The sequence below is a fragment of the Acanthisitta chloris genome, unplaced genomic scaffold, assembly GCF_000695815.1.
Source record: "Acanthisitta chloris isolate BGI_N310 unplaced genomic scaffold, ASM69581v1 scaffold2044, whole genome shotgun sequence".
NCBI classification, from domain to species: Eukaryota; Metazoa; Chordata; class Aves; order Passeriformes; family Acanthisittidae; genus Acanthisitta; species Acanthisitta chloris.
Genome location: NW_008668534.1, coordinates 81,549 through 98,564, shown reverse-complemented (window position 1 = coordinate 98,564; position 17,016 = coordinate 81,549). Strand labels below are relative to the sequence as shown.

Here is a 17,016-nt window from a genome sequence, read left to right as displayed (position 1 = left end):
TTACAGATCATCCAGTCCCAACCCTCCCTGCCATGGGCAGGGACACCTCCTCACTAGATCAGGTTGCTCAAAGCCTCATCCAGCCTGGCCTTGCACACTGCCAGTGTCAGGGCAGCTACCACATCTCTGGGCAACCTGTGCCAGTGTCTCACCACCCTTACAGTAAAAGACATTTTTCTAATATCTAACCTAAACTTCCCCTCCTTCCGTTTGAATCCATTACTCCTTGGATCATGGAGTCCAACTCATGGTGCTGCACAGGACATGCCTGAGAGTATTGTCCAAATGCTTCTTGAACTCCATCAGGCTTGGTGCTGTCACCACTTCCCTGAGGAGCCTGTTCCAGTGCCCAACCACCCTCTGGCTGAAGAACCATTTCCTAACCTGAACTTCCCGTGACAAACCTGAAGGCCAGTGGCTCCAGTCCTGTCACTGGTTGCCAGAGAGAAGCGGTCAGTGCCTGCTCCTCCACTTGCTTCTGCAAGGAAGTTGTATACAGTGATGAGGTCTCCCCTCAGTCTCCTCTTCTCCAGACTGGACAGGCCAAGTGACCTCAGCTACTCCTCATACAGCTTCCCCTTAAGGCCTTTCACCATATTCAGTGCCCTCCTTTGCATGTTCTCTAATAGCTTAAGATCTTACATTGTGGTGTCCAAAACTGCACACTATATTCAAGGTGTGACCACACCAGTGCGGAGTGAGACAATCACCGCCCTTGACTGGCTGGCACTGCCTTGCCTGATGCACCCCAGGACACAGTTGGCCCTTCTGGCTGCCAGGGCACACTGTTGACTCATATTTAACGTGCCAGGTCCCTTTCTGTAGCACTACTTTCCAGCCTCTCAATCCTCAGTCTGTACATACAGCCAGGGTTACACTGCCCCAGGTGCAGAATCCAGCCTAGCCCTCTAATTTATCAAAGTGTCTCTGCAAGGTCTCTTTGCCTTCAGGGGAGTCAACAGCTAATCCCAGTTTTGTATTGTCTGCAAACTTGTTTAGTATCCCTTCAAGTCCTGCATCCAAGTAGTTTATGAAGATGTCAAAGAGCACTGGGCCTTAGGGTGGAGCCCTACAGAACTAGTGACTATGTTGCCAGCCTGATGTAATCCCATTCACTATAACCTTTGTGCCCAACCTGTGAGCCACCCATTTCACGGTGTGTTTATCCAGCTGTATGCTGGACATTTTGTTCAGAAGGACACTGTGAGAGACTCTGTGGTGTGCTGTCTGGTTGAAACTTCATCTATTCATCCCATTACTGGATGGTAATGGTGGTTTATGGGAATTACGATGATGGTAGCAAGAGGATGGCAGGTACTAATTAACTGGAACATGACATCCTTTCACAGCTGGACCTCCCCTGGTCCATCCTTCTGTGGATAATCACAGACTGTGAAAGATAGACTACAAGGATCAGGAAACACAGTAGGCAGCCCTGAGGACAGTTTGTTTGAAGTCATAAAGATCTGTCTGGCTTAGACGATGAGAATCTGCTGCTGTCTCACTGAAGGAGCCAGAAGTGAGGGAAGTTGGATGGCTCACATCTATCATGTCTGAGCCAGCTGGTGATTGCCTCATGCAGGGGGAGTGTAGCCTGTTCTCAGAGGGACTCCAACCAAGGTCAGTGAGAGACTGGAGCTACTGTGTGAGGCAAGGCAGTCTTAAAGAAAAGAAGAGTGGAGTTATTTAAGGTTGTGTGGTCATGTTGTATTGAAGTCAGTGGTTTTCTGCACATTTACAGTAAAATCAAGGTGTCTATAGCCACGATGCAAACTAGCCAGATTTTAAGGATAGTGGATATATGGATATGGATATATGGATATCATTTCTGTCTGTCTTTTGGCATTCTACTGTTGAAAAACTTTCAATCTAAAATAACAGAGCTGTAAGAAAAGGCAGGGGATAAGAAAACTGTCTGTCAAGAGTCATAAGAGGAGAGATCTTTAAGAGGAGATATTTTTTAATATTGTCCAGGGCTTCAGAAACCTTTTCTATTAATATTAGAGCTGTCATTTTTTTCTTTGAATGAATATGGAATTTTTCTGTTTGGGTAGATAGGAATCCCTGAATGATTTCTGTTCAGACTATCTGTGAGCATGGAATTCTTTGCAGTTTGCTTCCCACTGCATGCCACATGGCATATTCAGTAATTACTGATTTCTGAAACAACTTAGAAGTGTCCTTTGATTTTCTTGAAATGTTTATGAAATTAATCTGCTTGATGCTAAATGGAAGACTGTTTCCTTAACTCATGTTTTATACTGTCAGTCATAATTTGGTATGTCATCTTCTTGGACAAATGCTTTCTAGGTTTGTCTCTGCAATACATCTTTGTCAATATTGTTCCCTTTTGTCAGTCTTTTGGACTAATAATTCTTGACTTACAAAACTGTATTGCTGCATCAAACTGCTTTCTTGTGGTACAGACCCCTCGACCACAGCAGGAGTTGCATCCTTGCTGGTTGTTCTTTGCGTGTAGAACTGTGCTGAAATCTACCTTGAAATGTGTTGGTGCACAAAGTAAACGTATTGGACTTATCCACTTCAGTGACTCATCTGAGGTCTGTGTTCCTATGCGTAGTCCCAAAGAAAAGCTTATATTTTTAGTTCTGCATGTAACTTCTGATTCACACTGAAATGTGCTGATGATTCTGCAGCAAGGCAGTAGCTGGTCATGCACAAATGCATAGTGTGGAAGCTAAACTCACACTTCTTCTGCACTTCTAATTGTGTCTGGTTTCAGTTCCTGAATTTACTGTCAGTGTTTGCCAGCTCATCTAAGTGAATAAAGGTGACATAGTGATTGGCAAGACCTCTCTACAGTAGTCAGGGTCAGCAAGAAGGAACAAATACCACTTACATGTTGGAATCCATCCTTAGGGTTGTGATCTGCTGATGCCCCAAGGAAGACTGGCAAAATCATAAGTAATTTGAGAAGTCTCTTTGATACAAAGGGAAGCATTGCTAGCTGTGCTGTGCTGCTGTACAATATAATCGCAAGGTTTTTGGGTGAAATTTCACTTTTGTTAGTGAAGTTGCATTTTGTGAGGAAATGTTTCTGAAAGGACTGTGTCTATAAAAGATACTTCATATTTTTCCCAAGGACATTCTCAATACACAGAACAGGTCTGTCTTGTCCTTTTTTTTTATCCTTTTGTTTCTTTTTAAAAAATGCTAGTGGTTTTGTGGCATCTTCAAGACTGAATTAGAAAACTGTAAATGCAAATTATTTCAGAAATGATAATAAATATTTTCTTGAAATCGGTCCCCTTTACATCTTATGTAGTCAGTTGTACAAAAATTGAGGCCCTCCCCATCAAATAACCAAAAAAACTTAGAAAATCTTGATGTTTCTCTCAAGAGCCAAGAGCTCTGTCAACAAGTTTAGCAATAAAATAGGAAATTGCTCTAGCTAAATGGTTTGTAGGACTGTTTGTAGGCGTATTTTTTCTTTCTGACAAGATTCCAAATACTCTTAAAAAGACCATATCTATTTCCTGCTGTTCTTATATGCTGCAGTCTTTTCACATCCTATGAAGTATATTGTTATGAGAAATGGTACAAGGATTTGTTTCTGTTTTATATTTTAAAAATAAAACGTATTCTAGGAAAACATTTTCACCAAGCTAGCTTGATTAGCCTGTAATTCACATAATGACACTGTTGTTTTCTGTAGGTGTTCTTTAAAATTATCACAAGAAGGCAATGAGAATTAAGCATCTTAATATTTAATCCCTTTTTTTTAATCATGTTTTTCTTTGGGAATGAGCATTTTGTGAAAATGTCAATTTCCTTATTTATTTGCATTATGTCCCTTTATTGTATTCACCTGTTTTAGTGTCTTTCCCTTCCACTGTGTTATTAAAAGAAAGGCACATTTAATTTAAATGGGTACAGAATTTCACTGTGAATACTTATGTTCTAATGCAAAATAGTACTAGAGTGGTAGACTGCTTAGTTGTGCAATAAAAGATGAATGTATACTATCCAAAATATCTGTCTTGGCAGATATTGGAACTAATTTGTAAATACTTCATAAGTTAATGCCCAAGTCACATGCAAATAGAGATTTGGACTAAACTGACAAAGATAAGCAGCTCTGAGTCACACAGACCAATCACCAGGGAAAATATATTGTCAGCAACAGTAATTACAGCAGGTAATTGTGTCATTTACCCTGTTACAGACCAGTAAATGTGATGAGTGTGGAACACACCAGCTGTCACACAGTGTTAACTTCGATGTTTAGGCTTTGGAAACACATAGTAGAATCTTTTAATGGCAGTGCATTTAAAAAACCACCCAGAGATAAAGATTTGACACTTTTCAAAGCAGGGATCAATTCACAGTCCTATTCAAGACAAAAAGATTGATTTCTGGATAGGTGAAGACCCATTAAGAGTAATCTGTTTTAATTTCTTCATGTGTTTTTAATAAGTTTGGAGCTTGCAAATATATCACTCTTCTTCCTGCATGTGAGGATGAAAAAACCCCATGTGTTTCCTAATATTTATGGTTAGGTAAGTTGGTCCAGGTTCCTGCAGACAAGAGCAGGATCAGTTCAACAGCAACATTTCATCCACCACTGTGGTGCCTCTCGTAGTCTTCACCAGTCAAGTGCTGACCTTGGTAGTGGTACTGCATTGTTGTAACTGGAATATCTTGACAAACCCTGGTCGTGATGCTGTCCCAAAAGGAACAGAAGAAAAGCATCAGCTGCTTGAGCTTTGAGTACATTTCTATTTTATCAAACCACCTTTGACCAGTACTTGATTGCTGAGACATCTTTCTTCTGTCCCATTGTGTATATCCAACCTCTTGTTAAGTCTGTGCTGAAAAAGTGTTCAAAGGTGTTTTTGTGGAGCCCTCTGGTCCTGTGAGTTGTTACTAGTGAAATATGAGAACAGGCAGCAAGTTATGAGCCTCAACAGCATTCAGAGAGCTTTCCAACTTTATTTCTGTAACAGAAATACATGCAGGATGGAAGCCAAATATCCAGTGGGTATCTATTGCTGGTGGCAGACTTGTTATGACATTCAGCCTTTTGGTAAGGAAACAGTAAATAAAAAGGGTTGGAATTAGGAGAAGAAGTAAAATAAACATTTTTCAGTTGGCTGAGGAAATTGTATTTGAGCTCTAGACTGGCTATTCTACTAGCAATATAGCAGGGAGCACTGCTATGGATATAGAATTTTGACAAGATAATAAAAGATTCTGAAAGCATCAGTTTATCATAAGTGCCTGGGAGGTTTCTTGTACAATACAAGTTGGAATTAAATAAGATTTACCTAGGAACAAATAATGCATCTGACTAAAAAAAAAAAAAAAAAAAAAGTCTGCACGATGAAATATGTGTTAAAAGATAGAAACCTCATTTTAAAATGTCATTTGTAAAAGAGGCAAGATATTAAGAGATCAGTTTGAATTAAGGCAAAAAAGAAGTGGGTGACAAGGTTACAGACCTCATGTCTAGACTGAGATCTCTTAAGGTGGGATTTTCAAAATCATTTTGCATTTGCATTACAGTCCTGCCATTGTAATCAGTGGGAGTTACAGATGTTCCTTTAGGGGAAACAGTTAGGACTATGCTAAGTGCTTTAGAAAATCCTTCCCTTAAACTTTTCTGTTCAAGAGGGGATATAAGAAATGGCAGATGTTAAGGAAAGTGGAGATAAATTAAAGCTTTTTTAACTTCAGCTGTCAGGCAAAATATTCTTCAATATATTTACTCTGCCTAACTGATTGAAAAGTATCAAAATTCACGGATGTTACAAGAATTAACACTGGTTAGTATTACAATAGAAGCCTCCATGAGAGGAGTGTATTTTGCAAAAATATGTATTGTTCAATGAAAATCACAATTACAAAATGCATTTTGAGGATGATGAAATTTATGTGAGTTTAAGAAAGTTTAAGTGATTTGCTGAAGTGCTGTGGAGGAAGGTGGAGTGAGTAAAGACCTGCCTTGAAATATGTATTTTATCCATCAACTTGTCTTTTATGGCTAGGACGACCTAGTGTATCTTTGTCTTTCCTGTGTTCCAAGAGATCTTTGCAAAGACTTCTTGGTGTGCAGATACCACAGGAAAGGTGGACTGGTCAACATTCAAGTCATGTGTAAGGCTTTAGAAGTTGAATCCTAGAGGAGAATATGCCCTGCTTAAAGCCATAAAATCCATTATGGATTTTTATGGGCTTCTCTCGCAGAAGAGACCACCCCCTACTCTAACAGTGGTGAGCCTGAGCCACTTCTTCTCAAGACTAAACAAACCCAACTTTCAGCTGCTCCTTATACGATATGTTCTACACCTTTTATGAACCTTGTTGACCTTTGCTGGGCATGCTTCAGCAACTCACTGTCCTTTTTGAAGTGAGACTTAAAGCTGAGTTATGTATTCCATCAGTCTAGGAGAAAAATCCAGAACAAGAATAACCGAAAAATAAAGGAGATTTTGTGCGAAGAAAATAGTCTTAAAGTAAAGAGTAGGGCTTTGGTGTGTGAAATAGTTTTCTTTAGAAGAAAGTCTGTTGTGAAATAATACATAAAACTGAAAAGATTCTTAGTCTAAGTTTTAAAAAAATTAGTGTTAACTAGGATTAGAATGTTGTGTATTTTTTGAAGTTATATTTACATATAAATATGCAGTATTTCTCTACGTATTTTTGGTCCCAGGATCTTTCTTCTGTTATCTACCTTGATAAAGGAATGGATTTCATTATCACAGTGTCAGGATTTGGTTTCTTGTGAAACATATCATACAGTTCTAAAAGTCCAGCTCTGTTTATACCTGTCTCAAGTATTGTCAGAGCTACAACCATCTTGGAGCTTTCTCCAAAGCCCTTCTAGCATCGCAAGCCAATGCAAGGAGAATTCATGCTTGTTCCTTCTTCTTGATTTAGTGTTTTTTCAGTTGCTTTTAACCCTACATAAATAATTGCCAGTAATATAGATTCCCTCTTATATCTTCCTAGTAGTATAACTAAGATGTAGTTCTGAGGTTTTCTCTTATGGATATAGATCTTGGACATATCCCCCAGATTATTTTCTTCCTAAGGTTTCATTACAGTTGTATTATTTTTCCTTTTTTACTATATTAATGCCAAATATAGAATAAGTAAATAATCTGATGGATGAAAGAGGGAAATAGACAGCTGTTCTCCCTGAAGAACAACAATGGGCTAAGTAATTACAGACAGAAGCAGCATTTCTCTAAACAGACCTGGAAAAGAGAACATGCACATGCCAGTGTTATTTTTGTTGGCTACACAATTAAATGAAAAAAAGTAGGAAAATTCTGAGCACAGATCTACAGAAATTTTTGTTTATGGCTGCACTGAAGAAAGAATTAGAAAATTAAGACCAAGAGCAGCATGGATATATGGGAGTGGATGAAGATAAAAATCAATCAAGTAATAGGATTAGTGGAAAACAGGCTATTGTAGGAGACCTGGCTTTTGGGAATCCCCAGCTTCAAACTGAGGACAGCTGCTGGTGGTCATTAATGATTAAGGACTCCAGCATTAAATAAGAGTAAACTGTGGTGGTAACTCTATAAGTGATTAAAACATGGGTTCCATTTTGCATTTGAATTAAGGAATATCTGTAGAAACATGAATTGGGGAATAGCAATCCAAAAATTTTACATAAATATATAGAAAATACAAACTTCACTGGACAGCTTGTTCTAGTGCTTGACAACCCTTACAGTGAAGAATATTTAATCTAAACCTCCCATGGTGCAACTTGAGATCATTTCCTCTTGTGCTGTCACTTGTTACTTGGGAGATGAGACCAGCCCCTACCTGTCTACAACCTCCTCTCAGGTAGTTGTAGAGAGTGATAAAGTCCCCTGAGCCTCCTTCTTTCCAGGCTAAACAACCCCAGTTCCCTCAGACACTCCTCATAAGACTTGATTTCTTTTCCCTTCACCAGTTTCAATGGCCTTCTTTGAATATTCTCCAGCAAATAGCATAATTCAATACATTTTCAGCATTTACTTTGAAAATATTGTGCCTATACTGAGACTTTAAGTAACCCTGCCAATTAGAGTTTAAATGAGTTAATATGTAGTCTTAAAGAAATTAACCATCTGTCATTTCCCAAATGATCTTAATGGAATGAGTCTTCCATACTACACATATAATTACTTTTATTTTTTGTCTCATGCATGAACTATAGGAGGAAAAAAACTCCCTTGTAATTAAGACAAACTGTACATGGGGATTTAAGTGTGTTGGCTTTTGGTAATTCATGTAACTCTTACGTGTTGTCACTGCCATGTGAGATGGCCAGCTGAGCACCATGGTTCTATGGATCTATACCAAATCAATAGGAAGGAGAGAGAAGGCTGAAAGTATGAAAGTTCATGAGGTGAAGGTATCAAAACGATGAAATGCCTAATATATTCTCTTTATTTAAATTATTTTCATTTAATCTTGGTCCAAAAGTTCTTCACTCAGCAGTGAATATCTGTTGCATCATGTGACAAGATTACAATTGCAGGGATATATCTTATTTCTATTTTAGGGAACTTCTGTGAATTTCGGCACCTTAAATGTGGTCTCAGCTCTTATTTTTCCAGTGCTGGTAGTGGATGGTTCAGGAAAACTGCCAGCATAATGTTCTTTACCCCTAAGTAAGTGGTGTAACTCAGCTTTCCTGTTTGCTGTTGGACTGGATTGTGTTTATTGTTGTGGTATTTTTCTTAGACATTTGCAGAATTTGGATGCACAAGGCAAGTATCAGGAATGCTTGCAGTATGCAAGTAGGAAATGCTATACAGACTTTAGTTTATTTTTAATAATGAAATACACAGTAGGAAGGATAGGGGCTGATGTTGCATAGTGCTAATGAGGAGGCAGGTGACACACCTTGTGAACAGCATGTTAAATTTTCCTAAGTTCAGCAAGAATTTCTGCATAGATAATACATTTGGTAAGACAGGTCCCCAGCTGTCATTGCATTGACATACATCACAGTATCTAGTGGGTCCTGCTCAGTTTATGCCAGCAGTCTTCACCCTAGAAACCCTTCTGAAGTAAAATTTTTTGTCAAGCAAACTATATTCTAGAGTGATATTTCAAAATTAATCAAAGTAAAATAAGGTACATCACCCTTACTGTAGGCACATGTATATATATGTATGTATATATGTATTTGTGTGTATATAATGTATTTTCTGCACACACATATGTGCTGAAGTGAATGAATGCATCATCACATAATTTTTTGCCTTTTTAAGTCATCTGTGTCATAAGAGCTATTTAATGGGACATTCATATGCATTTGCTATTACTATTGTTATTACAGTGAAGGGATAGCAAATATTGGAGTTGAAATTTTTTTCTATATCTAGAAACACCTGGTTCCAGAGACACTTTAGTCACTATAAATAGTGTATTTAAAACTTAATTTGATTCCCAAAACAGAAAATTTATTAATTTTACACTGTTGAGCATAAAGCCCTGAAGAGTGCAAAATGGAGTTTAGGTATATTAGATAATAAAGCTTTACAAGTCATCATTGGAAACAGTGCATTTGGTCTTTATACAAGATGTTTATGCAAATTCAGGTTTTTTAATCATTAAAATCTCTCTGCAAAGGTAATTTGTATTTCTTTGCCTCTGTAATACTATTGTGCATGGCCTATCCTCATCTTTATTATGGTATGGAGTGAAATAAATACAGAACTTTCATTAAGTGTGTCATGTGATTTCTAAAGATGCTTGAAATAAATGTCCTCAGTGTTGCTTCTTGCAGCATCAGAAATAAAATTTTAACATTGCCAAATAAGGCAAAAAATGTTTCTATACTGGTTTTGGAACTTAAAAACCATATTCCTGGTTCTGTTTAATGATTCTTTTATAATTTTTTTTTTTGCTTCTTTGTAGTGCATGATCCTATCTGTTTCTACATTTCATGATTAGATATTTAAGATTGCTGAACTCAGTCTCTGCAATTTTCTCCTCTATTTATGGTGACTTTCTAAGTGTTTCATTTAAAAAAGAAACCATAATGATAAGCATGAATTAGTGAAGAATTAGATACACAGGACACCATGCTTTTTATTAAAAATAAGTATTTCTGTCTTTAATAAAGCTGTCTTGTTATTGTTAATTTATCGTGTTACAAGTCTATCTTGTTATTACCAGTGAAAAAGTTGATTCTGATGCTCTCTTTAAATTGGTGTGGATAGTGTGCCATGTGCTGGAAGAGTAGATGTAGTGACATGTTTTATGTACAGGATTTTTTTCAGGTGTAGTTTAACCATGTAATCAGTCCATAAAAGAACCAGTCCTGAAGTGTAAGCTGACTGCTTTGTTAGGTGTTACTGTAAGAATAAATATAAAGAAACACTATGTTTAAATGGTTTTAAGTATGTTACTAAAGAAACTAAACTGAGATGATACAGAGAAACAAATCTAGATTGACTGTAAACCACCCTGATTCTTTTTTTTTAATTTTTTCATTCCTATCATTTAAAAATTTCTTCTCCTTTAATTGAATCACAAAATTTCTTCTTATTCTGAAACATTTTCCTCCTAAAAATGACATGTAAATTTCAATCCAAGAATCTTTTATCAGACCATGAATTTTCATGAGTTGCTGATATGTGATTTCAATAAAAATAGAGCTGAAGTTTGAGCAGATAACCACAGAAGTAGAAGTGCTGGCTGTTTTGGTACAGTTTGTACAGAAGTGTTAGCAAGCATCCTCCATAAACTTTCTTACAGGAGGATAAGAAACCCCAAATCTTCTTATATACAGTGCAAACCAGGCATATTATCTTTGAATCCAAGTCCTGTTACTTAGCTGGTAGAAAGTTAATTTTATTGATATTGTATGCTTTGAGGAAAATCCATTGTAAAAAGACTCAGTAGTTTTTCTTAGCCCAAAGAGTAGATAGGAGGAAGATATACTCAGGTGTGGCAGTCATCTCTTCATATGATGGAAATACACCTGTGCAAATGGTCTCCACTGCCCTGGTACTGTAAGCCTTTATGGGCTTTCTCAGCTACTGCAGCCACACGTGGTGCTGCTCTTCTTAGCATGACTGTCTGTCATCACCTGCTTTTCTCTAGCATACTCTTATCCCTAGGAAAGAGATCCATGCCAGAGATGATTCTGTATTCCTACGGTGTGAGATAGATGGCTACACTTCTTCATTGAGGATGATACTTAATTTGTCAAATTTGGTGATTTGAGCAGTTACCAGTGTGATGTACTGTACAGACACTACCTCCCTAGATACCAAGACAATGACTTTGCAACCTATTTTGTCCTCTTGGGTGCATAATGTTTCACATATTTCCATAGATATTTTCCTGTTGTGCATTGTATGAGACCTTTAAAAATGAGAAAATAATACATAATAAATATTTAAATAGCATATCATACATACATGAAATAATAATATTAGCACAAACTAAGAAAGCCAGGATACTGTTACAATACAGATAACTCTTTTTACCTAATTTGCATGATCATTATTTTATTTTTCTTTACTTTTTTGGACTGATTTAGCATAAATAATGTTTCAGCCAGCATGAGAGATTTCACCACATTAGGAGGCCAGAGTCAAATATCGTAACTGGAATTTAGAGGTGCTGGATCATTTGGTGAACAAGAACAATTTTTGTCATTCATGCTGAGAGCAAAGTAATTAAATCTCATGCTTGAGGGCAGAGGCCTGCAGCCCATGCTCTGCTACATCCAGTGAGGGTTGAGGAGAGTGTGATTGGTGATATGAGAGACACATAAGTCCTTTCTAGAAGAGGGATATTAGGTTAGTGTTATTAAAACCCAAATAAATAAATACTCAATAACAACAAACCCACCAAAATAAAATTAAACCTGTGTAGTATTTACAATTTATTAGTTACATTGAGGTGAATGTTTCCTCCTTTTAACAACAGGTACTTGCCATTACTAGAGGAAAATTTACATCTGCTCATGGATTAGAGATGTGCCATTCTGCTAGTTTTATACTCCAGCAGTTTATGGCCACTATTGAAATAGCAAGTTGAACATTTCCACAGTGCTTTTCAAATGTTAAGAAATTAATTTTCCTGACAACTCTGTGGGGTATGTGCAGACTTCAGCTTTTTATTTATAAAGAGGAAGATTTAGAGCAGTTTTTCCCCCAAAAGTGGGGGAAGAAAGAGCATCTGATTCCAGATTTAAGACTTGTGTCAGATAGCCAGAACTGGCATAAGCTGCACTAATAAAACTTGCTAAAACCTGGGCAGAATGATGGCAATGAAAACATCCCATGAAGGTTAGTCCATGTGTGCTGATCAAAATTAGGTGCCTTTCTGTTCTCCTAACAGCTGGTTTTCCTGAAAGTAAAATTTCAGGGGTTTGAAATTATTTATGGATAGATAAATACTGTTGATTTAACAAAAATGCAAAGAACATTTTCTGATAGAAACATTTTATTTTGATGGCTACAGAGTAAGAGAATATATTTTGAAAATAATAGAGCTTTTCATATATTATTCTGAAATGATGCTTTAGAGCACCTTATCTTGAGACTGCATTTACCATTTCTTAAAAAACACAAACTAAAACATTAAAATGTTCTATAACCTAAACACTTATGAAATATAGTTTGGTTTCAGATTAAAGCAGTTCATTGCAAATTAGCACAAAATCATATTGTCCAGTCTTAATTTATTCCCAAAAGGCAAATTTCCCAGTATGTCTAAGTCTAGTCACCAGACTGAAGAGTCTTATCCATCACACTTTAGTGATAGGACATGCCATGCCAGAACTCCCTTGAAAAGCAGGCAGACCTTTAGTTTTGGGTAATTAATTTCATCTAAACACAGTGCTATGTATGTATTGAATGAAGGGAAAACACGGACTACACTTTGAAGACTTGCCTTCTGCTAACTCTGTCTTTTGCAGTTTAGAGCATGTGTCTCACACCATTAGTCAGCTTTCTGAAGGAAACCCTCAGAATCCCACATATGATAAACCTGCATGAATAAATTTTACAGTAGAACTAGCATATGGGTTGTCAATATGCTAGCCAGCTCTTTGGCAAATATTGATGAGAACACTGTAGCCCACATAGGAACTGTAATGATGGTGGCTCCTTGTTAATGGAAGTGGAATTATGCTGCCCTGGTATGTGCTAAAATATATACCCTGGCTATCCTACGGTTACATGCTCACATAGCCCTATTGTTAGTAACTACTACTGTATTTCTCTCTTTTTAGCATGGAAACCTATATAAAGCTTTTATTTTGTTGTGTTTTTATAAATTCAGGACCATCCCACTCTTGTTTCCCTTTTCAGAGCATGATGAATGTAAAACAAACCAGCACAACTGTGATGAGAACGCGCTCTGTTTCAACACCGTGGGTGGCCACAACTGTGTCTGCAAACCGGGTTACACGGGGAATGGAACTATCTGCAAAGGTAAGCTGCTGGAAACCCCAGGGTTCAGCACTCTTTGAACTGGATGAGATACTTTGTCATAGTTGATGCAGTTCTGGTAACATGCCTTGAAAAAGACAGAACAAAATGCCAGGGTAGACACTTGGGTCCTGCACCTGTAAGAACTTCATAGTCAGATATACATTGACTTTGTCAGAGTTCACAGTAATTTGAGGATGATGCATACATAGATATTATTCTCTAGAATTTTGAGTAGTTATGTTTAATTTCTGTGTTAACGGTTTCTATACATGCTACACCATTCGAGGAGGTCCACAGTTGCTACCAAAGTTACTGCTGTGAAAATACTGTTGGTCTACATTGTCCATGGTTAATAATGGCTTGCTCTTTTGCTTGGGTGAACTGAAAGTTGTTTGGTATGTTGTGTCTTTTTATTGTAAATGAGAAAAGCAGTAGATATGGACACACAAAACCTTCACTACATGTGAGATGGTCTCATGTTTAACGTTCTCATTCAGTGGTAAACATTAGAAGTTAGTTTCTAGTCTTAGAAAGATGCTCTCCCAGAGAGATGGGTCTGCAGAAGCAACTCTTCAAAGCATACACATATTCACAACTGTATCTGGAGAATGCTGCACCAAAATATGTACACACAGCTTCTCAGATTGTGGAATGCCAAAGAAAAAATACAGGGATTGACTTAAAACAGTAAATGGTAAAAGCTTTGAAGTTCTTCAGAATCCCTTAAGACAAACTTAACGATTTTATTGATTCTATCAAATTGCTTAATAAAGTACTTGAGTAGCCAGACAGTTTAGCGTTCACTTCTACCTATTTTGCTCAGGCCTTTATTTAAGCAACAGAGAAGACCAGCACTGCCCTAGGAAGAGTCTGTTCCTTAGGAAGATGCTGCCTTTCACTGCTTCCCAGTGCATGCAAAGCAGCACATATGGGAGCTGTTGTCTTCAGATTATTTACTCTAATCTCCTTCTGTAGTTTGTCAGCCCATCTGGCCAGTGAGGCAGGGGGGCCATAAACCATCTCTTTGTGACCTCTATCCTTAGGAGAAGGCAATCTCTGCACTCAGTGCTGCATGGACATTGTTCCATGCCAGCCTGCCAGCAGACTGTGGCCACCTGCATGGTTGCTGAGTGTAGTTCTGTTACTCATATATTGTGATTTTGCATTTTGCAGCATTTTGCAAAGATGGGTGTAGGAACGGAGGAGCCTGTATTGCTTCCAACGTGTGTGCCTGCCCACAAGGCTTCACTGGGCCCAGCTGTGAAACTGGTAAGATTGTAACTTAATTTTCAGTGAAGGTAATCCAAGGAGGATGTTTGAAGTAATCCAGGAATAAAGGAGTATTTAAGTGTGTGCCCTGAAAGAGGAAGCTGCCACTAAAACGTTACTCACTTTTCTTATATGCTTCCCAAGAGAATATATTACGGCAATTCTAATTAAAAGCACATGGACTGCAAAAATTAGAATGTGAATTAAGACATCTTGGGGTTTGATATTTCATAATTAGTAATATTATTGCTTTTCACCTCAAATGGCCTTTGGTATCTCATACAAATCACAGATAATCTGACATCTAGAAGTAAATTCCAATAACTGATTAGTTCAGTGCTGTAAATGTATTACTGGTTCAGTAACTCACCTTCCCTTGAAATCTTATTTGAAGACTTGTGACTAATTCAACTTTCTTTACTCAGTGTTAGGGCAGGTTTCAGTGTTCCTACTGCTTTTACCTCCTTTCACAAGAACTTTTAAGTCTTGGATCTAATCAAATTATATTGCCCAGCAGAGTATGTAGAATTTTAATACTTAGCATCTCAAGTGCCTGTAAATAATTTCTCAAAGTTCAAATGAATAGTTTCAGGACCTTTATTTATTGCTGCAGAATTTTAAAATGCATTCTAATCATACATGCCTCCAGGAGGTAAAGGGAGAAAGCTCGCTTAGGTTAATTGGCTTCAGTATGCCTAATAAAGGGCAGTCTGCCACCTATGTTTGACTATTGTTGCTATTCTATATTGCCTTCAATAAATCTTCCAAACAGTGGAAAGGAGGTCATTTGAGCAAGTATTGCTTTCATCTGACTTGTAAACATGTCCAGTTTAATGAAAAACACAGACTGATCTGAATTCTGTATTATCTGGTCCATTTGAGAGGTGAGAAATGTAGTTGTTTTCATTCTTCTGTATTTGAGCAGGTATTAAGCACAGTGCACAAGAGGGATGCTGTATGAAAAGCAGCATCCTGATTGCTTATCCTGTTTCTAGAAAAATGTCAAAAGAGCAAGTTTTCAAGTAATGCTCAGTGTTTCACAGACTGCAAATAACATGATACAGGGTACTGAGATCTCAGTTAGGGTTAGGGTTAGGGTATTCTAACACTGTTCTTGCTTAGAACAAAACAATTCATTTGTTTTAGTAGTAGTTATCTTATATGATCTTTTCAGAGTTATCCTGTTCTCAACTAAATATGACATGTACAGTTTAAATGTTCATAATAATCTTTTGCAGCTTTATACTCCGATCTGAAATGTGTAGCCTGGAAGAATATTTGTTTTAGCCTCTTTATATAGGGAATTTTAATATCCACTATCGAAGAGATCTTACAGGCTTTTCTGAATTATCCCTGGATGTCCTGTCTCTGCTCCCTTCTTTAGAGGACAACACAGGAACACTCTGTCCCCAGTTCAGAAAGTTCAAGTACCTTAAGCTAATTTAAGTTAGATTAAGTGCATTCAGTCATAAATGTCCTTCAAAAACATCTCAACTGCTGGTCTAATTGCCCATCCTTCCTGCCCTTCAGGAAACACATAGAGAATGAGCAGAGGCTTGGACCACATCTGATGCCTTTCTGAATACCTTATCCTAATATTTCACGTAAGGTTTGCATGGTAGCAACCTGATATCACAGTGATACCATTGTTATGATCTGGAGCCAATTTGCCAGCTCCTAACCAGTTTCATAGGTCACCTTTGTGAGGAGAAGCTGCTCTGTCCTGGTGAACTTCCACTGGTCAGCTTACATTTTCCTGCTGTAGAAAAGGGTAATGCTAGAGCTCAGCTACAGGGGTACAGGTCTGGTCACTTCATTCGGATACTAATGCTCAGAATAGGATTGTAATCTACTTGTGCATGGCTTTGAAACATATAGTCTAAAATACTAGAATGGTAAATGGAAGAGCTACCTGCTTGATAATGAGCAAAAGCTGATTTGTTCTGAGACTGCATTGTCAGAAAAATGCAGCTGTATACAGCCCTGAAAGAAAACTGGAGCTTCAAACAGTACATATTCACTCCCAGTGAATGCAGCAGAGTTTCCTGAAGGTACTTCTCGTTAGACTTAAAGTGATTCAAGGTGTTCATAGTACAAATAATTTATGCTGGATGCTTGCCTTTGAACATCTCTGTCTCTACAAAGGTGATGTAATCTTTTCTAGCCAGACATCTTCAGTTGAGATCACGTACAGAGGAGGGGGAGGATTTATGTAAAGATGCCATATCTACTTTAAAATCACATATTACTTCTGTTTATGCTACACATATTTAAAGATGTATTGAAGAATCCTGGTGTTTTTAACTTAAAACATACAGTT

The 17,016-nt window shown here is 37.6% G+C and overlaps 1 protein-coding gene across 1 annotated transcript in view; it reads left to right on the top strand.

Moving 5' to 3' along the window:
* The window catches only part of NELL2 (NEL-like 2 (chicken)), a 133,798-nt gene that overhangs the window by 81,638 nt on the left and 35,144 nt on the right, over positions 1-17,016 (top strand). The window contains exons 13-14 of the mRNA XM_009072914.1: positions 13,305-13,427; positions 14,601-14,696. Coding sequence (XP_009071162.1) covers positions 13,305-13,427; positions 14,601-14,696 — 219 coding nt within the window. The remainder of the gene's footprint in view (positions 1-13,304; positions 13,428-14,600; positions 14,697-17,016) is intronic.